Source organism: Pteropus vampyrus, unplaced genomic scaffold (assembly GCF_000151845.1).
Source record: "Pteropus vampyrus isolate Shadow unplaced genomic scaffold, Pvam_2.0 Scaffold1000004352, whole genome shotgun sequence".
Classification (NCBI taxonomy): Eukaryota; Metazoa; Chordata; class Mammalia; order Chiroptera; family Pteropodidae; genus Pteropus; species Pteropus vampyrus.
Genome location: NW_011918754.1, coordinates 1 through 20,907, shown reverse-complemented (window position 1 = coordinate 20,907; position 20,907 = coordinate 1). Strand labels below are relative to the sequence as shown.

Sequence of the window (20,907 nt, the reverse complement as noted above, 5' to 3'; positions counted from 1 at the left end):
TAAATTTAGATGAGAGTATTATGGGTTGTTAAAAACGTTTAAGAGCATTATGTTGATGTGTAAATTTGCTTCATCGCTTTAGCTATGGCTCTATCTAGAATATTCCACAACACACTCTGAGATAATGAGAATACGAATAGTAAATAAAATTACAAAAATAATTTAGACTTCACAGGATGCAATAATAGCTGACGTAAATATCTAAAATGGACCGTTTAGAAGAGCCATGAAATGCAACGTGGTTAAAGAAAGCCCACGGTTTTCCATGGAACAAACTACACTCTGCATATTAAAGTAGAACTGGTAATGTTTTGTCCACGGAAACAGTGCTCTAAATGTCAGAGGAACGCCACAGGATCAAACACGAGAGTAGATCCCACTTTTAGAGCCACAGGTCTTTTCGTGACAAGTGAGGTGGCTCTGAGAAGAGCCTTTGGGTTGCGATGCTTAGGTGGTGCCGAGGAAGCTCACGTGCGGCTTCTGTACCGGAGGACGGCCTTGTTGGCCTCGGACACGGCGTGCTTGCCAACCTCCCCGGGCAGGAGCAGGCGCACGGCCGTCTGGATCTCTCTGGAGGTCATGGTGGCGCGCTGGGTGGAGAGGGCCAGGCGCGAGGCCTCTTCGGCGATGCACTCGAAGACGTCCTTCACGAACGAATCCATGACGCTCACGGCCTCCCGCGACAGGCTCAGGCCCTGGTGAACGTTCTTCAGAACCCGGGGGAAATAGGTGGCGAAACTGTCGGGGCAGCGGCGGCGCCGGCGCCTCGGCGTCCTCTGCTCAGGGGCCTTCGTAGGTGCCTCCGGGGGCTCCCCCACGCCCGGCGATCCCTCAGAAGCCTCGGAGGCAGGCCCAGGCATGCCGGAGGCAGGCGCTGCCACGGCGGGAGCAGGCGATGCCATGTCAGAGGTAGCTTTCCCGTCGGTTGTGAGGAAAGACAATGGCAGCTGCTGACGGGCGGCAGCCAATTTATAGTCGCTGCGTTCCCGGCTGTCATGGGCAGTCTCCACATCTGATTGGCTAAAATACAATCCAGGGAGCCTATCACTAAATCTCGCCACGTCACACGTGACTGGGTAGGCTCCTGCTTGGCATCACATCCCCACCAATCAGAGTGGGCATCCTTTGACCTCGTAACTGTTTGAAACATGCTACATGGAGGCAAAAGGTCATCTGACAGTGTTAGCTGGCACGATGCTACAAAACGGGAACTCTGAAAAGACTTCGCCAAATGCACTCGAATTGTAGAAATTTCCGGGTTGGCTCCTTGAGAGAGTCTGACCTTCATAACCCAATTCCTGACCGCTAGCAGAATGACCCTGGCCACTTCGGGCCCCTTTCTTCTAATCCAGAATCTACTGTTGTCCTGGGCTAAACCACCACGGTTGAGCAGGAATTCTCTGACATGGCCGGCAGAGTGCTCCTGGAAATCACCGGACCTTGCTGACTAACCAGGAACTCCAGTTTTGATTTAAAAAACAAAACAAAAACCTCAGTTATTTGGGAAAGGGAGAAATAACAAAGCTACGGCCTCCAAACAGAAATGGGAAAACATAAAGATATTGAAAGTACTTAAATATTTACCAAATTTAAAATTGTTTTCTTTACATTCTTTGGGTCCCCAGATGTATGACGCATACTTGAATTGGTAGAAGTTTCTACAATTCAGGTGCTTTTGGCGAAGTCTTAGTTCTAAGTTCCCCGGTTGGGGCATCAGCCGGGCTAACGTTGTCGGATGACCTTTCGCCCTATGGAGCATGTCTCAGAGTCACTGACCGAGGTCCTGTTTAGAGGTCGAGGGGCTCCCACTCTGATTGGAGGACGTGTGATGCCCAGCAGGAGCCTATCCAGTCACGTGCGACATGGCGTGACTTAGTGACAGGCGCCCTGGATTGCATTTTAGCCAATCAGATGTGGAGACTGCCCATGACGTCAGGGAATGCAGCGACTATATAAGTCGGCCGCTGCCTCGCAGCAGCGGCCCCTGTCTTTCCTCACAAGCTGGAGGAAGCGGCCTCTGACATGGCGGATCTTGGCTCTGGGGCTTCGCTAGAGGAATTCCTGCGCATAAAGGAGCCCACGGAAGTCCCCCCGAAGATCCTGGAGCAGAAGCAGCCGAGGAGGCGCCGCCGCCGCCACCGCCGCCGCTCCGACAGTTTCGTCACCTATTTCCCCAGGGTTCTGAAGATTTTTCACCAGGACCTGAGCCTGTCTCAGAAGGCCCTGAGAGTCATGGATTCATTCGTGAAAGACATGTTCCAGCGCATCGCCGAAGAGGCCTCGCGCCTGGCCCGCAAAACCCGGCGCGCCACCATGACCTCCAGAGACATCCAGACGGCCGTGCGCCTGCTCCTGCTCGGGGAGTTGGGCAAGCACGCCGTGTCCGAGGGCACCAAGGCCATCCTCCGGTACGTTTGCTGCAGCTGAGCTACCTGGACACCACCTGAGCATCGCAACCCAAAGGCTCTTTTCAGAGCCGCCCCACTCGTCATGAAAAGAACTGTGGCTCTCGTGTTTGATCCTGTGGCTTTCTGCCGACGTTTAGAGCACTGTTACCATGGACCAAACATCGTCAACTCCACTTTAACGTACAGAGAGTGTAGTTTGTTCCATGGAAAATCATGGATTTTCCTTAACCACGTTGCATGCCATGGCTTTCCCAAACGGTCATTCCCGTTAGGGTTTTTCTCTAGGTCAGTCTTTTGGCGGGTATTTTGCCGATCATGTCATTTACCTGTTTCACTCATTCCCTCACGAGTATATGGTGGAATTTTCCAGAAGTTCGTTATGTCTGATATGACAACGGATGAAGTGCAGAAGCAGATACAAGAATCCATCTGTCTTCTGTCAGGCCGGATAGTAAGGAGACTTTCAAATATCCGAAACAACGTCAATCTCCTCTGCATTTTTAGAAGGAAATATTTATCGTACGAGTCTGTAAATTGCATTAACATGATATAATGGGTGTTTTTTATTGTGATTTTAAAATGAATTTTAAAGTAAATGTATTAAAATTTCTGTTGTATTATTTTGTACAGTGAGTGTATTGGCAGGTGTTACTGACACAACAGCTCTTTGCGTTCCTATTTATTTTTCATGGCGTGAGGTTTCCCGAGACAAAACTGTTCTAGATATTTACTCATTTGCATCGTCAACTCATACATATAATTGACTCCATGGGAAATCGTGGATTTTCCTTAACTATGTTGCATGTCCTCCACTTTCTAAATGACTATCTCTGCTTGTTATTTTTCTACGTCTACCTTTCCAGCAACCTGTAATTTTCCTATTAATTTCATTTACCACTTGTGTTCACGTCGTTCCACGACTGTATTATGGAACTTTTCGGAAATACTTTTTGCGTGATATGCAATAAGGTTAAGGAGCAGCTATATCCACCAATGCACCCCTATTAAACTTTGCCATCATACCGCGCGTGAAGCCTCCGTTTAAGTATGTAAAGGAGGAATGATACGCAGTAGAGAAACAGACTAGTGAAATTTCCAAAATCAAGTCACTTTTGCAATTCCCCGGTTTCCGAAATTATCGAGTACAACGTCGTTGTATGGACATACCCAGTGTGTGGCACCCAGCAGCATATCAACGAGTGTGTGTTGCGTGGCACTACGTGTCAGGTTCAGGATGGCCCTCGTGCCTTGACACTCTTTCCGTTGAAGGGTCCTGTCTGTTTTCCCCTGCTCTGGACTCTGGGCGAGCACGTGACTGCTTTGACCAATGGAACGTGGTGGAAGTGACGTTATGTATGCCGATTACAGAGCTAATCTTTAAAACGACAGGTGCCTTCTGCCTCGTTTCTTGAGACCTCTGAGCCGCCATGTAGGAAGTCTGCCTATCCTGCTGGAGACACCACATGGACAGGCTTTGAGACTCTATGGGGAGAGACCGGGGCCCAGCTGAGCCCAGCCCTCCAACCAGCTCCTCCAAGGCAACAGGTATGTGCATGCGACTTGACTCGAAACTTTCAGAGTAGCTTAGGAGTGACCCTGATCGGGTGCACCCCCTCTTTCTTTAATATTAAGGGCCACTTACACTTCTTATTTGCACGCTATTGGCACACTAATAGGTCAGCAAAAACAAAACAATACTTCCCATTCCAAACAAGTAGAAATACTTGAAAAAATGACCACAAACATTATTTGAAATGCTTGGAGGAGCTGGAAGAGAGCTAGAAATTAATAGACAACTGAGACGTTTGCCTCAAACCCAGGCCCTTGAAAGACAACACCCTTAGTGAAAAGCTGGCCTTTTTGCTATGGGGAAAGGGAGATGACAAGGCAACTTGGTATATCTTGGCCTTGTGTCTGGATGGGGCGGGGGTGGGGGGGAAAGGCTCCTTTGATAGTTTCAAAGCGCAATTCTGCCTTCACGTGGCTGTGGCATCCCAATGAAGACTATCGGCATGGCTCAAGGAATTCTGGCGAAAGCCCAGACGTGGGGCAAATGCTAGTCAAATCCTCTGTGGAGGAGCCCACCCTTAACTGAGCCTTAGAGAAGGTCCCCACCGATAAAGCCCTTCCACACTTGCTCATAATTCAAGAAAACCAAAGGTATCCTCCTCCAAAGACTTATCCCCGGGTGCAAACAATTCAAAAAGTGTTGACATGTTAAGTAGATGGGAGGATATAAACCATAATAAGGAAGAAACAAGAAATATCACAAAGAATCAAATACAATTTCTGAAAGCATAAAACGGAACCACTGGACCAAAAAGTTAATGTAATTTTAAATAACCGATTAAGGCGCCTGGATAGGGAATTAGCGTATTGGGAGAAGTTGGGGGGGGGGACGCCTCCTAGCGAGATAAAGAGAAAGGAAAGGTGAAGAGACATAGGACATGGACCGAAAACGTATAAACCACACCCCGTAGGGGTTTGTGAAGGAGATATTGGGCAAACTGAGGAAGAATAATGTTCAAAGAGGAAATGGCTGGTAATTTGTTCAGAACGAAGGAAAGCCACAGTTGCCCAGAATTATCGCAGAGCAATGGAAACAGTCGTACATAAAAACAGAGAGTGGCTGCATAAAACAGTTCCCAGAACGGTGATGGCTAAGTGCCACTTAGAGGGGATTTTATGGCCTCGAGTGCTTCCTAAAATTAGGAAGCCTTGACCAGGCATTTCACAGAAGAGGGAACACAAATGGAAAAAAAGTAAAATACTCAAGACGAGGCACCAGCTCACGAGCAGTCCGAGAAGTGCCCACCCACACCGCGGTGAGATACTGTTTCACACCATCAGAGCCGCGAGGGTGAAAAAGACTGACCGCCCCACGTGTTGGTGAGGAGATAGAGCCATGGGGAGTTTGCATCCACTGCTAGTAGGTGTGGAAGGTGGTCTGAGGCCTTTTGAGAGCAATCCGGCATATCGATTAACGTGCAGGAGAAGCACCCGCTGCTGACTGCAACGATTCCGCTCCTGGGCACCTAATCCAGGATGCTCTTAGCGGCATTGTACTTATTAACAAAAATTTCAGATAAAACGTAAATGGTCATCAACAGTAAAGTGGATGAACAAATTGTGATACAGTCATACAACTGAAAGCCATTCACCGGGAAAATAAGTGAACCGGAGCTACCGATGTCACTATGACTGTATCTTGCACGCAATAGTGAAACGGCATGATACAGAAGAATACTTATCTCACGATATAATTTATATAAGGTATAAAAAGATGCAGAACAATGCTATCAGCATATGTTGCTTTGCACTTCATATCTATGTAGCAGAAGCGTAAAGAAGTTGATGGAAATGAGGAACATCAATTTCGCATAGGAAAGGAAGGAAGGAGGGGAGCGGGGATGGGTGTAAGGGAGGGGTCGATGGGCATTCAAGGGTATCTGTCATTCATTTTATTCCTGGAGCTTGTGGTCGTAGATGGGTGTTCGGTTATATTTTTCTTCCTATGATTTCATTTAACCAAAAGGTTGTGCAAAGTTTTTTTCTAAATTGGGGTGATCACTGTCAACTCTGCTGTCCCTCACTGCCCTCGTTCGGTCAGTCTTGCTACCAATTTTACCCCCCAAGTGGTCCCTGAATCTCTCCCCTCCACTCTATCCCTACTGCCTCTTACCAGGCCTGCATCATCATTACCTGAATTAAGGCAGCCACCTCCTGCCTTCGGCCTCGGCCCTCGCAAATCGAGCCTCTGTACTACTTCCTGAGTGATCTAAGTAAAAAGCAAACCTGACAGTCTGTCACTTCCCTGCTGAAAAGGCTTCAAGGCTCCCCACTGCCTAGAGGACAAGGTACAAGTTTCTTATATATGGCAAGGTCCTTCATGATCTGGCCCCTGCTTTTCTCCCCAATCTCATCTGCCACCACTTCCTGCCTTGCATTGTGAGGTCCAAAGAGGCTGAACTACTTGCAGTTCCCCCACAGGGCCACCGCCGCCTCTTGGTCTGCCTAGGTCTTTTCCATCTTGGCACTGACAGCCCCGCATCGTGGGAGCCCCTCAGTCGCAGGCAACCCGGGACTGTCCTGGTATTAAAGCTGAAAGCCCTGCACCCGGGAAACCCTTCGGGACCCGGCAAGCCGGGACAGTTGGTCACCCTAGTGGCCCAGTCTTCAAGCTGCTTTGTGGCTGAATCGGCTCCTGCTGTTGCCATCACTTAGGATGTCTTTCTTACCTCCTTCCTCCTGCTCCTTCTGCAAACAGGACCCGAAACAAACGACAAATAAAATATGAAATAGAATGTGGACGGCAGCTACAGAACCCACATAACTTAGACCTGGCCTCTCCCAGAAGGAGTTTCCTGACTAGCCCCCCCTCCCCCGCCCCCGGCTGGGTTGGCTGGCCCTCCTCTGGGCTCCCACAATAACCAGGGCACTTCTCTTTCACAACGTTTCATGTCTTATAAATATCTGACAAAAGCATCCGCCTCCCCGCTCTGGACTCTAGCCCGTCTACGGGCTCTCAGCTTATTCATCTGTGATTCCCAGCACCCAGCAGACCGGACGTAGTAGGCGCTCAGTGAATGTTTCAATAAATGGATGAATGCGGGCTGCGCTGTAAACTCTGATGTGAGATTTCCTGACCCTTCTTGAGGAAAGCGTGGCTAAAATAATTGTGGTCGGAGAAGTGACAATTTCTCGAAAGTGGCGATTCGAGGTTTGTCTTTTTCTATCATAACGAACAGTACCAATTTTGATCCTGTCACACAGAACAACGTAAGATGATACTCCGAGTATGTTGTACAGTTTATGTAGATGATGTCACGCATATTCGACAGTTTCACTGTCTTTCTGACAGTTGATTTCTCCCCCTTCTGAGAAGTTGGGAGGGGACACATGAATACCCCCTTAATGGGTCTCTACAACCCTGTGAGGTAGGTCCTGTTTATATCACCGATGGACGGAGAATAAACCCGTGGACTAGAAAGGTGAGTCCATCGCCATGCCTGACAGAGTTCAGGAAGCGGGTGAGCGGGGATTAGACCTCAGCTGCCCCTGACACCCGGGCCCAGCTTCGTGCTCCTTGTACCATGCCCCTCCGAGAACGGGGCTCGGGGAGGGGTCCCGTGAGTAGAAGCTGGGAGTGGAGTTGGATGCTGCCCTGGCGGGCCAGTCGAGGCAGGGGCTGAGCCTGGATGCCCCCGGCTCCTTCGCTGAGGCTTCCCGAACTTAATCCCTGGGAACCAGGCCAGGGATTTTTCACCCTGGTCTGAGTGACGCCTTTGGAAAATCTGGAAGGACTGAAGAGACAGCACGTGGACCCCTGATGCACTCTCCTGGAGGAGGCCTAGCTCTACTGGACCCAGGCGAGGCCTCCCTGATCACAGTCCCACGACCCTGCAGTGCACAGGCCTAGGATTACCAAGCCCTCTAGCCTGTTCCGCGAGGTCATAGCCGTGGGTTCCCAGGTCATTCTCAAGCCGTATGAGCTTTGGGGTCTGCTGAATTAGATGGCAAATGCCCTCTGCTCTTCCCATCATTGCCCCTGAGGCAAGAGCACAGCAGAGCTTATCTCCACATCTAACCACAGATCCCATGCTTGATATTCTGTCCTGGTTTTTCCCAAGGAACGATTGGAGCGTAATGCACAGCCTGGACTCCGAGGGAATTCAAGAGTTTCTAGGTTAATAATCCACTTCAGAGGAGCCGCCCTTGACCAGTGCTTATTCTAGAATTCACCTTGAGAATGGCCAGTGGGTAGGTCCTCCACTGCCAACTTTCAGGATCTTGGAGCCACCATGGAATTCCCCAGGACAATGGCCCTGAGGTTTCGCTTGACCCATAACCCCCGCCGACTCTTTTCTTCCTGTCCAGGAGGGACCGTATCCCCTTACCCAGGCTTGGGGACCCACTGAATCCTATGTCTTTGTCACCTATAGGTATTTCTCAAGCAGGCCTCCCCCTACTAAGTACAAGTGAGTGTGTAGGCACTCCCATTCTGGTCTCTACTCCTGGCCATCCTCCCTCCCACCGATTCACAGGCATTCAATGGAAACTTAATCGAGCACGGGAGTCAAGCCTGAATTTGATTCCTGGCTAGGCCACTTACTAGTTATGTGAGCTTGGGCAGTAGTTAACCCACCCTCTCTGAGCCTCACTCTGCTCGACAGGGAGAATTATGTCTGCCTGTCCTGGAAGGAACATACAGGGGCAAAGGGTAAAGACTAGACACACGTGTATAACATACACAGCAGAGTGCCTGCCACATCGAATCGTAAAGTGCTTGGTAAGAAACGGTTACCGTGGCTATTTGTGTGGCGCTGGACACTGGAAGGCGAGGACGGGTAAGACGTGGCCCCCAACCTCTGTGACATTACATCTGAATGGAGAGTTAGCACACGCATACTCCCGAATGACTACCAAGAGAAGGCTGCATCTGATCAAGAGCACGACGCAGGCATCGTGGGGGTTCAGAGAGTAGGAAGAGAAAGAGGCAGAGAACTCACCATGTGCCTGCACCAGGCTCTGCACCTGGCATGCTACAGCTATTCTTTCATTCAGTCCTAATCACAGCCCTTCCCGCCGGGGCGTTATAAATAGTATGCCCATTTTACAGTTGAAGGTCTGAGGCTCAAGGAGGGGGAAGTCACCGTAGGCTGGGATGGTTGGGTCATCTTCACAGAGAACCTAGGATTCGAGCCAAGCCTGGAAAGGTGAATAGGATTCGGGTAAGGTGAGGGCGATGGGGCAAAGTTTCATGGGAGTGAGGAGGAAGAGCTTGCCAACAAAGCCCTGAGTCGGCAACGCCCAAAGCCAGCGAGGTAACACGGCATTTTCCAGTTGCTCCCTAGCAACTCCCCATCACAAACTCAAACCAGCATTATCTCTGCAGTCTCACTAACGTGAGGCTCAGGGGGGAAGAGTCATCCTCCCTTATCTCGCTGTCAGCCCTAAGCAAACAGATGTGGCCAAGGTAGGCAGGAGAGCATGTCCATATAGCCGTCTGGCACCAAATCTCACTTACGCCCCTCCAATTGCCTGAGGGCACACTCTCGGGACTGAGAACAAGCATAGTCACCATTCATTGGGCACTCCAGCTCACTATCTCACCGAATCCTCACAACCACCTCGTGGACTCTATTCTACAGAGGAGGAAACTGAGGTTCAGAGGGGCCAAGTCACCGACCCAAAGCATTACAGCTAGTAAGAGGCACAGCTGAGGTTTGAGTCCAGGTCTGATCCGACTCCCAAACCTGTGCCCTTAATCACTCTTGCTGTAGAGCCCCGTCCCACTAGCTCTCAGCAGTCATAGGACCCACACAGACACTCTCACCATCTTGTGTCTCTCTTCCCTGTTCATGCAGCCCAGTAACGTTATTTGTCTCCAGAAAACAAAGGCAGCAGAACTTCGAAGGGAGCAAATCATGAAAAAGCTGATGCACTCTCCTGGTCACACTAACCTTTGTGTTCTGCAAATCCCCAAGCCCCAAGAGATGCGCTCATTCTATCCCCAGATCTTTTCCCTAGAAGGTTGTCCCAACACAATTATTCAGAGCGCCCCCTGTACCCTCAAAAGTGTCTGCATTAATTGGACAAGAAATTATATGGTCAAGGGTGACCTACACAGAGGCAGCTAAGCCTCACACATCAGGTCCTTTTGCAACCCTGACACATGCTGGACAATGATCTGCAGCTCCCCTGCGTGAGGGTGGGGCCTGACCTTCTGGGAGGTGTAGCCACTTCTTGAGGAAGGAATAAGGTATAAATAAACTAGGAACGTGATTTTGAGGGGATTCCAAGTACAATCCAGCTTGCTGGGATTGGAGTGGTCAAGGAACAGGGGTAGAGGAACCCCTGGAATGCAGAACTTGCACCAAAAATGAGTCAATATCTAGAACCGGTTTTGGTCTCAGGACAACTTTACATTTCTAAAAAGCAGTAGGAACCCAAAACACTTTTACGCGGGCTAGATATGTGCCAATCGTTACTGTAGCAATTATTAGAATAGAAATTTCGATACATTTATTTGAAAACAATACAAACCCCATTGCTTCATGTTAACGCAAACTCGAAATTCGTCTGAGAACTATCAGCAAAATATCCCCCAAAAGGCTGACCTAGAGAAAAAACCGACAGGAATGACCGTTTAGGAAAGCCACGAAAAGCAACGTGGTTAAGGAAAACCCACGATTTGCCATGGAATAAACTACACTCTCTCTCGATTAAAGTAGAGTTGATGATGTTTTGTCCACGGTAACAGGGCTTTAGTCGTCGGCAGAAAGCCACGGGAACAAACACGAGCGTAGATCCCACTTTTAGAGCCACAGGTCTTTTCGTGACAAGCGAGGCGGCTCCGAGAAGAGCCTTTGGGTTGCGATGCTCAGGTGGTGCCCAGGAAGCTCACGCGCGGCCTTGGTGACCTCGGACACGGCGGGCTTGCCCATCTCCCCGGGCAGGAGTAGGCGCGCGGCCGTCTGGATGTCTCTGGAGGTCATGGCGGCGCGCTGGCTGGAGAGGGCCAGGCGCGAGGCCTCTTCGGCGATGCGCTCGAAGATGTCCTCCACGAACGAATCCATGACGTTCAGGGCCTCCTGCGACAGGCTCAGGTCCTGGCGAAAGTTCTTCAGAACCCTGGGGAGACAGGGGGCGAAGCTGTCGGAGCGGCGGCGGGGGCGGGGGCGGGGGCGGGGGGCGGGCGAGGCGGGGGCTCCTCGGATTCTTCTGCTCCGGGAGCTTCGGGGGTGCTTCCGTGGGCTCCCAGGTGCCCAGCAAGCCCTCAGGAGCCTCAGAGGCGGGTGCAGCCATGACAGAGGCCGCTTCCCCACAGCTTGTGAGGAAAGACAATGGTGGCTGCTGTGCGAGGCGGTGGCCGGTTTATAGCCGCTGCATTCCCTGACGTCATGGGCAGTCTCCACATCTGATTGGCTAAAATGCAATCCAGGGCACCTGTCACTAAGTCACGCCATGTCGCAGGTGATTGGGTAGGCTCCTGCTTGGCATCGCATCCACCAATCGGAGTGGGCATCCTTCGACCGCTAACCATTTGAAACACGCTACATAGGGCCAAAGGCCACCTGACAAGGTTAGCTGGCTGATGCTCCAACAGGGGGACTTTGAAAAGACTTCACTGAAAGCACCCGAATTGTAGAAATTTCCCGAAGTGGCCCCTTGAGAGAGTCTGACCTTTATAACCCAATTCCTGACTGTTAACGGAATTGAGTCTGGCCACTTTGAGTTAGAGGACCCCTTTCCTCTAACCCACGACAAGGCCGGCAGAGTGCTCCTTGGAAATCAGGGGCCGTAGTTCACCAGCTACTGCCTCCGGTTTTCATCAAAACCCTCAGTAAATCGCAAAACCCTCAGAAACAGAAGGGACTCGCAAAACCACTTTCTCCAGAGACAGATAATGAAACAAAATGGGGATACTTATAAAAGTATTGAAAATATTTAATATTTATCTAATCAAAATGCTTTCCTTACCATTCCTTAGGTCCCACATACTTGAATTGATGAATAAATATAGGAGTTTTCAGTAGAAAGAAATAATTACCCTACTTCCCTAAGAAACCCCCACAGCTTGAGAAAGGGAATCGATAAATGGAAATTCTGTAACACTAAAAGCATAGACATATATACCTTTAAAAAATTCATGATAATACCAGCTGAGGCATTTCTTAAATGTATTTATATAGAAGTAAAATGTAGAAATTGAACCAAAATCGGACTGAGGAAGAATTGAAGAACGGTGTCATCAATGTGGTTTTATCCCAAATGGTCAGAATGCCAAAGTTGTTTCCGATCGGACATTTCTTTTTTAAAAGCTGATTCTACTGCTAATACAATGGTTCTAATCGTGAAGGGGAATGTTTACTTTTATTATTAGAAAATGTAAGATAATGATATAACTAGTGAGGAAAACTTACATTCTGATTTCTGAAAAATCCCATTTACAAGTGAGGAATCGAAAATCTAAGTTGAAATATTAATAATGCTCCTTCTTTTATTTTGGTGGAATGGACAAGAGGCATGCCCACTACAGTCTCCTCGGTCATATCATGAAATTCCCATGATTAATGGCAAGCCATCGAAGAGAGAGAGAGAGAGAGAGAGAGAGAGAGAGAGAGAGAGAGAGAGAGAGAGGAAAAGGAAGAGGAGGAGGAGGAGGAAAGAGGAAAGAAACCACACCAATTTCCTCCACAATCCTCAAGGCTTAACCTTTCAAGAGTGCTCTTATTGGTTCATCCTTGGTCACCCTCCCACTCTTAGGGCCAAAGTCTGTGGCTTAGGGCCTGGAGGTCCAATACTGACTGAGCCGGTGGAGAGCAGGACATGAGCTGTGCTCTTTGGACAATCTCATCATCCATGTGATGTATAATTATATTACTTAGTTATATCTCATTTACTTGATTCTTCAAAGTAGCTATCATCAATTACTGTAACTGTTATATATAATCATTATTCTTCATTTACCTCTATTTGCTATTATTTATTTTACTACTATTTCTACATGCATTTCAGATCGACTAGCTCTGATCTTTTTCCTTCTTCCTAAATTACATTCTTCTTTACAAATTCCTTTAACATGATGTCCGTTATGAGTATTTATTTTTCTCAATTGTCTTTATTTCCGAGTTAAGATCTGGAGCAGGATGGCATTGGCATGGGGGTGAAGTGTGCTGGACATCTAATCCCACCAGCAGTGTATTAGGGTTCCATTTTCTCCACATCCTCTCCAACATTTGTTACTACTTGTTCTGTTCTACATCAAACTAACACGTTTTTGCACAGAGAAGGAAACCATCAAGAAAACAAAAAGACAACATACTGAATGGGAGAAGATATTTGAGAACGGTACATTCTATAAGGGGTTAATATTCAAAATTTATAAAGAACGCATACGAAGTCGACACCACATAAACAAACAATCCAATTTAAAAATGGGCACAGGACCTGAATGGACAGTTCTCCCAAGAGGACATGTAGATGCCAATAGACATATGAAAAGATGCTCGATGTCACTAATCATCAGGGAAATGCAAATTAGAACCACAATCCGATATCATCTGTCAGAATGCCTGTCATCAATAAACGAACAGACAAGAAGTGTTGGTGAGGAAATGGAGAACAGGGAACCCTCATGCACTGTCTGGTGGGACTGCAAATTGGTGCAGCCGCTGTGGAAAACAGTATGGAGCGTCTCCCCCAAATTAAAAATAGCACTACCATATGATCCAGCAATTCCACCTCTAGGCATTTATCCGAAGAAATCCAAAACATTAATTCAAAAAGATATGTGCAGCCTTATGTTCATTGCAGCATTACTTACAATAGCGAAGATATAGAAGCACCCTAAATGTGGTACATATATACATATATACAATGGAATATTACTTGGCCATAAAGGAAGAACAAAATCTTTCCATTTGCGACAGCATGGGTAAACGTAAAGGGTATTACGCTCAGTGGAGTGAGTCAGGCTGAGAAAGACAAATGCCATGTGATTCCACATGTACGTGGAATCTAAAAAAAAAACAAAATAAACAAAACAACAACAACAACGACAACAACAACAACAAAAAACTCACAGAGAGCACAAATTGATGGTCGCCAGATGGGAGGGGGTATTGGTGGCTCAGTGAAAAAGGCGAAGGGATTAAGAAGTACAAATCGGCAGTTATAAAACAGTCACGGGGATGTAAAGTACAGCAGAGGGAATATAGTGGATAATATCATGATAACTATATATCGTGGCAGGTGGGTACCAGACTTATCGGGGTGATTACGTTGTAAGTAACAGAAATGTCTAATCACTGTGGTGTACACTTGAAACTAATATAACACTGTACGTGACCTGTAATTGAAAATTTTTTAAAGAAATAAAATAAAATAAAAATACACGCCCGATGACAATTTTTATGCGACTACAAGCCGTTAACAATTTACCGACATTATATTTTAAATATACTGTGTCGTAAACTGGTGTGATTTTAATGAAATATAAATAACTTCACATGAAAGAAACAACGAAAGACCACCCAAGTTATATGACACTTGCCTAACTACATCCCCCAAAGGTTGACATTGTTCACCATTGCCTCTCTCGGAAGATCTTAGAAGCAGAGGTAGACAACATTAAGGACAAATTTCAGGATTTCGAAGAATCCCGGGGCAATGGCGGAGGCCATGAGGGGCAGGACTGGTCATGTCACAACCCTCGGGTGGACGCTAGGCTTCGTGGCAAGGACCCGTTTGAGGGGAGTCCCAGTACACGCACATTCCACTAATGTCCACCGGTAGTCCCAGGTTGGTTTCGAAAGTCCTCCATAATAACGAGAAAGTAAAAGTCCACCTTTTCAAGCTTACTCCTCTCTCACCCTACATTCATTCACCAGTCAGTCACACAGTAGTGACATGTCATGATCATAGAGGAGGAGGGTAACGATGGCCCGGAAATCAGGACCAACCCCATTTATTGGCCCCTGATAGTATTTCTTGGTCTCTTTGAGAAATAAATTATTCTTTCAAGTCCTTTTATAAGATTTTTTAATATGCCAGCATAACGATAATCAATATTCCTGATGAGGGGATTCATTTATCCTAAATCCTTACTCTAATGATCCCAGGGAGACCCCTGGAGGTATAAGGGCCCACTGGACAGAAAGAAACAGGCTTTTGTACTCCCTCTTTGAAAAGGCGTTGACCTCCCCCTCGCCCCTTCATTCCTGCACTACTCAAGGGAGCTCTCTCTACAATCCAGGTTTGCCCCCATCCTGTCTCTTTAGTTCATGAGGCTCTGCTGATGTTAAGTAGTCTTTGTGTTTTGTCTCCTCCGTACCATCCTGCTCCTCTTCTGAGGGACTCAAGAAAAGTTTGGTTTCTGTAGATTATCCAGATTTTTGTCTCATTGTTTGGCTGAGAGTGACATCCTCTACAGGTTTCTACGTCCTAATCAAAAGGGGAAACTACAACTTACTTTAAAGTGCAAATGGGATACATAACGAAATTGAGAAAGCGTTTAGGTTTAAAGCAATCTTAATACTTGTTAAGGATTGAAATCGCATAGTATCATCCCCCTTCACAGAGAAAGGTAGGAGAAACAAAACGTCAAAATGAAAATACTTGATATTCAAATAGTTGTGGGAAAAGACGAAAGGAGGGTGGCCTAATTTCCTCCCTCGAGCAGTCATCAATGTTTTCTTAATATTATGAAAGAGGAAGAAGAAATTCCCACCGATAGCTCAAATCCATATCACCTGTGGGTTGAAGTGTGTCCCCTTAAAATTCGTACGCTGACGAAGACCTAAATACCGGCACCTCATATGAGATCGTATTGGGAGATAAGGTCTCCACTGAAGTAATCAAGTTAAAAGATATTCATTAGAGTGAGTCTTAATGCAAAATGGGTGGTTTCCACATAAAAAGAGAAAATTAGACACAGAGACATGTATATGCGGAAGAAAACGCAGACAGATATAGGGAGATTTCCCCATCCACAAGGTAAGGAGAGTGGCCTGGAACAGATGCTTCCTTCACAGAACTCTGAAGGTACCAACCAGTTGACACGTGGATTTGCATTTTGAGCCTCCAAAATCTGAGCTAATTAATGTATCTTGTTTAAAGAGCCCAATCTCCGGAAATTTTAGGGCGGCTTTAGAAAACTAATATTATTAAATAATTATGGTTAAAAAGCATAAAACCAGTCCAAGAAACAAACAACGAGCAGAAAAATCACACCTGTTACTCTTTCTGTCACTAGAGGTGAACATTCCAGGAAGACTCTAATTGGTCCAGTCTTACATTTAGGTCCTTAACCTGTTTGAGTTCATTTTTTTGTGAGTTGCCTAAGATGGGGATCCAATTTCATTCGTCTGTATGTGGTCATCCAGTTTTCCCAACACCATTTGGACTCTCCTTTTCCTTTGAGTATTCCCGATTCCCTTGTCTATATTAACTGACTTGTATAAATGGGTTTATTTCTGGGCGCCCTATTATTTTCCATTGTTCCAGGTGTCTATTTTTATGCCAGTACCATACCGTTCTGATTTTATTGCATTTTAGGACAGTTTGAGATCAGAAAGTGCGATGCTTCCAGCTTTGTTCTAACTTCTCAGGATTGCTTTGGCTACTGGGTGAGCGTGTGTGTGTGTGTGTGTGTGTGTGTGTGTGTGTGCGCGTGCGTGTGGGGGTCTTCATACAGATTTTAGGATCTTAAATTTTTTTCTGTGAAAAACTGCATTGGATTTTGATAGGCATTGCTTTGAACCTATATATGACTTTGTGTAATATGGGACACTTTACCAATATAATTCTTTCTTTCCATTAACAATGCTGTTCCATTCGATTGCCTTCTTTAATTTCTTTCTTCAAAGTCTTATAGTTTTCATTGCATAGATCTTCACCTCCTTGGTTAGATTTATTCCTAAGTATGTTATTGCTTTTGATGCGGTTGTAAATGGGATTGTTTTCTTTATTTCTTGTTCAGATGTTTTCTTGCCAGCGTACAAAAATGCAACTGTTGTCTGTATGTTGCTTTTGTTTCCTGAAACTTTACTGAATCAGTGGATTAGTTCTGGCAGGTTTTGGGCGAGATCTTTAGGATTTTCTAAATATAAAATCATATCATCTGCAAACGGGAAGAATTATACTTCCTCCTTTCTTATTTGGATGCCTTTTATTTCTTTGTCTTTCCTGATTGCTCTGGCTAGGATTTCCAGTACTGTGTTGGGTAGGTGTGGCGAAAGTGAGCATTCTTTTCTTATTCCTGATCTTAGAGGAAAAGAGCTTTACCTTTCACCGTTGAGCTCCTTGATAAGGCGTGTGCTACTAATTTTAATGTATTTCCCATTTATGTCTCTTTTTTCTCCCCTAAGAGAAATATATATGTACATATTTCTTTAAACTATGACTCTTACGTTAATCTACCAATTCAAGTATGCGTCATACATCTGGGGACCCAAAGAATGTAAAGAAAACAATTTTAAATTTGGTAAATATTTAAGTACTTTCAATATCTTTATAAGTTTTCCCATTTCTGTTTGGAGGCTGTAGCTTTGCTATTTCTCCCTTTCCCAAATAACCGACGCTTTTTTATTAGAACTGGAGTTCCTGATTAGTCAGCAAGGTCCATTGATTTCCAGGAGCACTCTGCCAACCACGTCAGAGAATTCCTGCTCAACCATGGTGGCTTAGCCCAGGACAACAGTAGATTCTGGATTAGAAGTAAGGGGCCCAAAGAGGCAGAGTCATTCTGATAGCAGTCATAAATTGGATTATGAAGGTCAGACTCTCTTAAGGAGCCAAAATGGAAATTTCTACAATTTGGATGCTTTTCGTGAAGCCTTTTCAATGTCCCCCTGTTGGAACATCAGCCAGCTAACCTTGTCAGGTGGCCTTTGGCCCTATGTAGCATGTTTCAAGCAGCAGTCAAAGAATGCCCACTCCGATTGGTGGATGCGATGCCAAGCAGGAGCCTACCCAATCACCTGCGACATGGCGTGACTTAGTGACAGGTGCCCTGGATTGCATTTTAGCCAATCAGATGTGGAGACTGCCCATGACGTCAGGGAATGCAGCGGCTATAAACCGGCCACCGCCTCGCACAGCAGCCACCATTGTCTTTCCTCACAAGCTGTGGGGAAGCGGCCTCTGTCATGGCTGCACCCGCCTCTGAGGCTCCTGAGGGCTTGCTGGGCACCTGGGAGCCCACGGAAGCACCCCCGAAGCTCCCGGAGCAGAAGAATCCGAGGAGCCCCCGCCTCGCCCGCCCCCCGCCCCCGCCCCCGCCCCCGCCGCCGCTCCGACAGCTTCGCCCCCTGTCTCCCCAGGGTTCTGAAGAACTTTCGCCAGGACCTGAGCCTGTCGCAGGAGGCCCTGAACGTCATGGATTCGTTCGTGGAGGACATCTTCGAGCGCATCGCCGAAGAGGCCTCGCGCCTGGCCCTCTCCAGCCAGCGCGCCGCCATGACCTCCAGAGAGATCCAGACGGCCGCGCGCCTACTCCTGCCCGGGGAGATGGGCAAGCCCGCCGTGTCCGAGGTCACCAAGGCCGCGCGTGAGCTTCCTGGGCACCACCTGAGCATCGCAACCCAAAGGCTCTTCTCGGAGCCGCCTCGCTTGTCACGAAAAGACCTGTGGCTCTAAAAGTGGGATCTACGCTCGTGTTTGTTCCCGTGGCTTTCTGCCGACGACTAAAGCCCTGTTACCGTGGACAAAACATCATCAACTCTACTTTAATCGAGAGAGAGTGTAGTTTATTCCATGGCAAATCGTGGGTTTTCCTTAACCACGTTGCTTTTCGTGGCTTTCCTAAACGGTCATTCCTGTCGGTTTTTTCTCTAGGTCAGCCTTTTGGGGGATATTTTGCTGATAGTTCTCAGACGAATTTCGAGTTTGCGTTAACATGAAGCAATGGGGTTTGTATTGTTTTCAAATAAATGTATCGAAATTTCTATTCTAATAATTGCTACAGTAACGATTGGCACATATCTAGCCCGCGTAAAAGTGTTTTGGGTTCCTACTGCTTTTTAGAAATGTAAAGTTGTCCTGAGACCAAAACCGGTTCTAGATATTGACTCATTTTTGGTGCAAGTTCTGCATTCCAGGGGTTCCTCTACCCCTGTTCCTTGACCACTCCAATCCCAGCAAGCTGGATTGTACTTGGAATCCCCTCAAAATCACGTTCCTAGTTTATTTATACCTTATTCCTTCCTCAAGAAGTGGCTACACCTCCCAGAAGGTCAGGCCCCACCCTCACGCAGGGGAGCTGCAGATCATTGTCCAGCATGTGTCAGGGTTGCAAAAGGACCTGATGTGTGAGGCTTAGCTGCCTCTGTGTAGGTCACCCTTGACCATATAATTTCTTGTCCAATTAATGCAGACACTTTTGAGGGTACAGGGGGCGCTCTGAATAATTGTGTTGGGACAACCTTCTAGGGAAAAGATCTGGGGATAGAATGAGCGCATCTCTTGGGGCTTGGGGATTTGCAGAACACAAAGGTTAGTGTGACCAGGAGAGTGCATCAGCTTTTTCATGATTTGCTCCCTTCGAAGTTCTGCTGCCTTTGTTTTCTGGAGACAAATAACGTTACTGGGCTGCATGAACAGGGAAGAGAGACACAAGATGGTGAGAGTGTCTGTGTGGGTCCTATGACTGCTGAGAGCTAGTGGGATGGGGCTCTACAGCAAGAGTGATTAAGGGCACAGGTTTGGGAGTCGGATCAGACCTGGACTCAAACCTCAGCTGTGCCTCTTACTAGCTGTAATGCTTTGGGTCGGTGACTTGGCCCCTCTGAACCTCAGTTTCCTCCTCTGTAGAATAGGGTCCACGAGGTGGTTGTGAGGATTCGGTGAGATAGTGAGCTGGAGTGCCCAATGAATGGTGACTATGCTTGTTCTCAGTCCCGAGAGTGTGCCCTCAGGCAATTGGAGGGGCGTAAGTGAGATTTGGTGCCAGACGGCTATATGGACATGCTCTCCTGCCTACCTTGGCCACATCTGTTTGCTTAGGGCTGACAGCGAGATAAGGGAGGATGACTCTTCCCCCCTGAGCCTCACGTTAGTGAGACTGCAGAGATAATGCTGGTTTGAGTTTGTGATGGGGAGTTGCTAGGGAGCAACTGGAAAATGCCGTGTTACCTCGCTGGCTTTGGGCGTTGCCGACTCAGGGCTTTGTTGGCAAGCTCTTCCTCCTCACTCCCATGAAACTTTGCCCCATCGCCCTCACCTTACCCGAATCCTATTCACCTTTCCAGGCTTGGCTCGAATCCTAGGTTCTCTGTGAAGATGACCCAACCATCCCAGCCTACGGTGACTTCCCCCTCCTTGAGCCTCAGACCTTCAACTGTAAAATGGGCATACTATTTATAACGCCCTGGCGGGAAGGGCTGTGATTAGGACTGAATGAAAGAATAGCTGTAGCATGCCAGGTGCAGAGCCTGGTGCAGGCACATGGTGAGTTCTCTGCCTCTTTCTCTTCCTACTCTCTGAACCCTCACGATGCCTGCGTCGTGCTCTTGATCAGATGCAGCCTTCTCTTGGTAGTCATTCGGGAGTATGCGTGTGCTAACTCTCCATTCAGATGTAATGTCACAGAGGTTGGGGGCCACGTCTTACCCGTCCTCGCCTTCCAGTGTCCAGCGCCACACAAATAGCCACGGTAACCGTTTCTTACCAAGCACTTTACGATTCGATGTGGCAGGCACTCTGCTGTGTATGTTATACACGTGTGTCTAGTCTTTACCCTTTGCCCCTGTATGTTCCTTCCAGGACAGGCAGACATAATTCTCCCTGTCGAGCAGAGTGAGGCTCAGAGAGGGTGGGTTAACTACTGCCCAAGCTCACATAACTAGTAAGTGGCCTAGCCAGGAATCAAATTCAGGCTTGACTCCCGTGCTCGATTAAGTTTCCATTGAATGCCTGTGAATCGGTGGGAGGGAGGATGGCCAGGAGTAGAGACCAGAATGGGAGTGCCTACACACTCACTTGTACTTAGTAGGGG

At 47.4% G+C, this 20,907-nt stretch overlaps 4 protein-coding genes across 4 annotated transcripts; 2 read left to right on the top strand and 2 right to left on the bottom strand.

The window, feature by feature from the left end:
* Window positions 1-467: 467 nt before the first annotated feature.
* Window positions 468-2,024, bottom strand: LOC105311491 (histone H2B-like). Its single transcript, XM_011387480.1, has 2 exons — window positions 1,999-2,024; window positions 468-1,020 (listed from the first exon to the last, which is right to left on the bottom strand). Exons 1-2 carry the CDS (start codon window positions 2,022-2,024, stop codon window positions 468-470), a joined length of 579 nt encoding a protein of 192 aa, XP_011385782.1.
* On the top strand, window positions 2,023-2,427 carry LOC105311490 (late histone H2B.L4-like). The gene has a single exon (XM_011387479.1). The coding sequence runs from the start codon at window positions 2,023-2,025 to the stop codon at window positions 2,425-2,427; it is 405 nt and encodes a 134-aa protein (XP_011385781.1).
* A 7,980-nt stretch (window positions 2,428-10,407) lies between these two features.
* LOC105311489 (histone H2B, gonadal-like) lies at window positions 10,408-17,902 on the bottom strand. Its single transcript, XM_011387478.2, has 2 exons — window positions 17,886-17,902; window positions 10,408-11,336 (listed from the first exon to the last, which is right to left on the bottom strand). Exons 1-2 carry the CDS (start codon window positions 17,900-17,902, stop codon window positions 10,727-10,729), a joined length of 627 nt encoding a protein of 208 aa, XP_011385780.1. The 3' UTR covers window positions 10,408-10,726.
* LOC105311488 (histone H2B, gonadal-like) lies at window positions 17,901-18,870 on the top strand. The gene is made up of 2 exons (XM_023527130.1): window positions 17,901-17,905; window positions 18,014-18,870. The coding sequence occupies exons 1-2, from the start codon at window positions 17,901-17,903 to the stop codon at window positions 18,549-18,551; spliced, it is 543 nt and encodes a 180-aa protein (XP_023382898.1). The 3' UTR covers window positions 18,552-18,870.
* The last annotated feature ends 2,037 nt before the right edge of the window (window positions 18,871-20,907 follow it).

Coding starts and splice junctions, on each gene's coding strand:
- LOC105311490 (XM_011387479.1), top strand. CDS start 2,023: ATGGCGGATCTTGGCTCTGGGGCTTCGCTAGAGGAATTCCTGCGCATA.
- LOC105311491 (XM_011387480.1), bottom strand. CDS start 2,024: ATGTCAGAGGCCGCTTCCTCCAGCTT. Junction 1,021..1,998: donor GAGGCCGCTTCCTCCAGCTT/GTGAGGAAAGAC, acceptor ATTGTATTTTAG/CCAATCAGATGTGGAGACTG.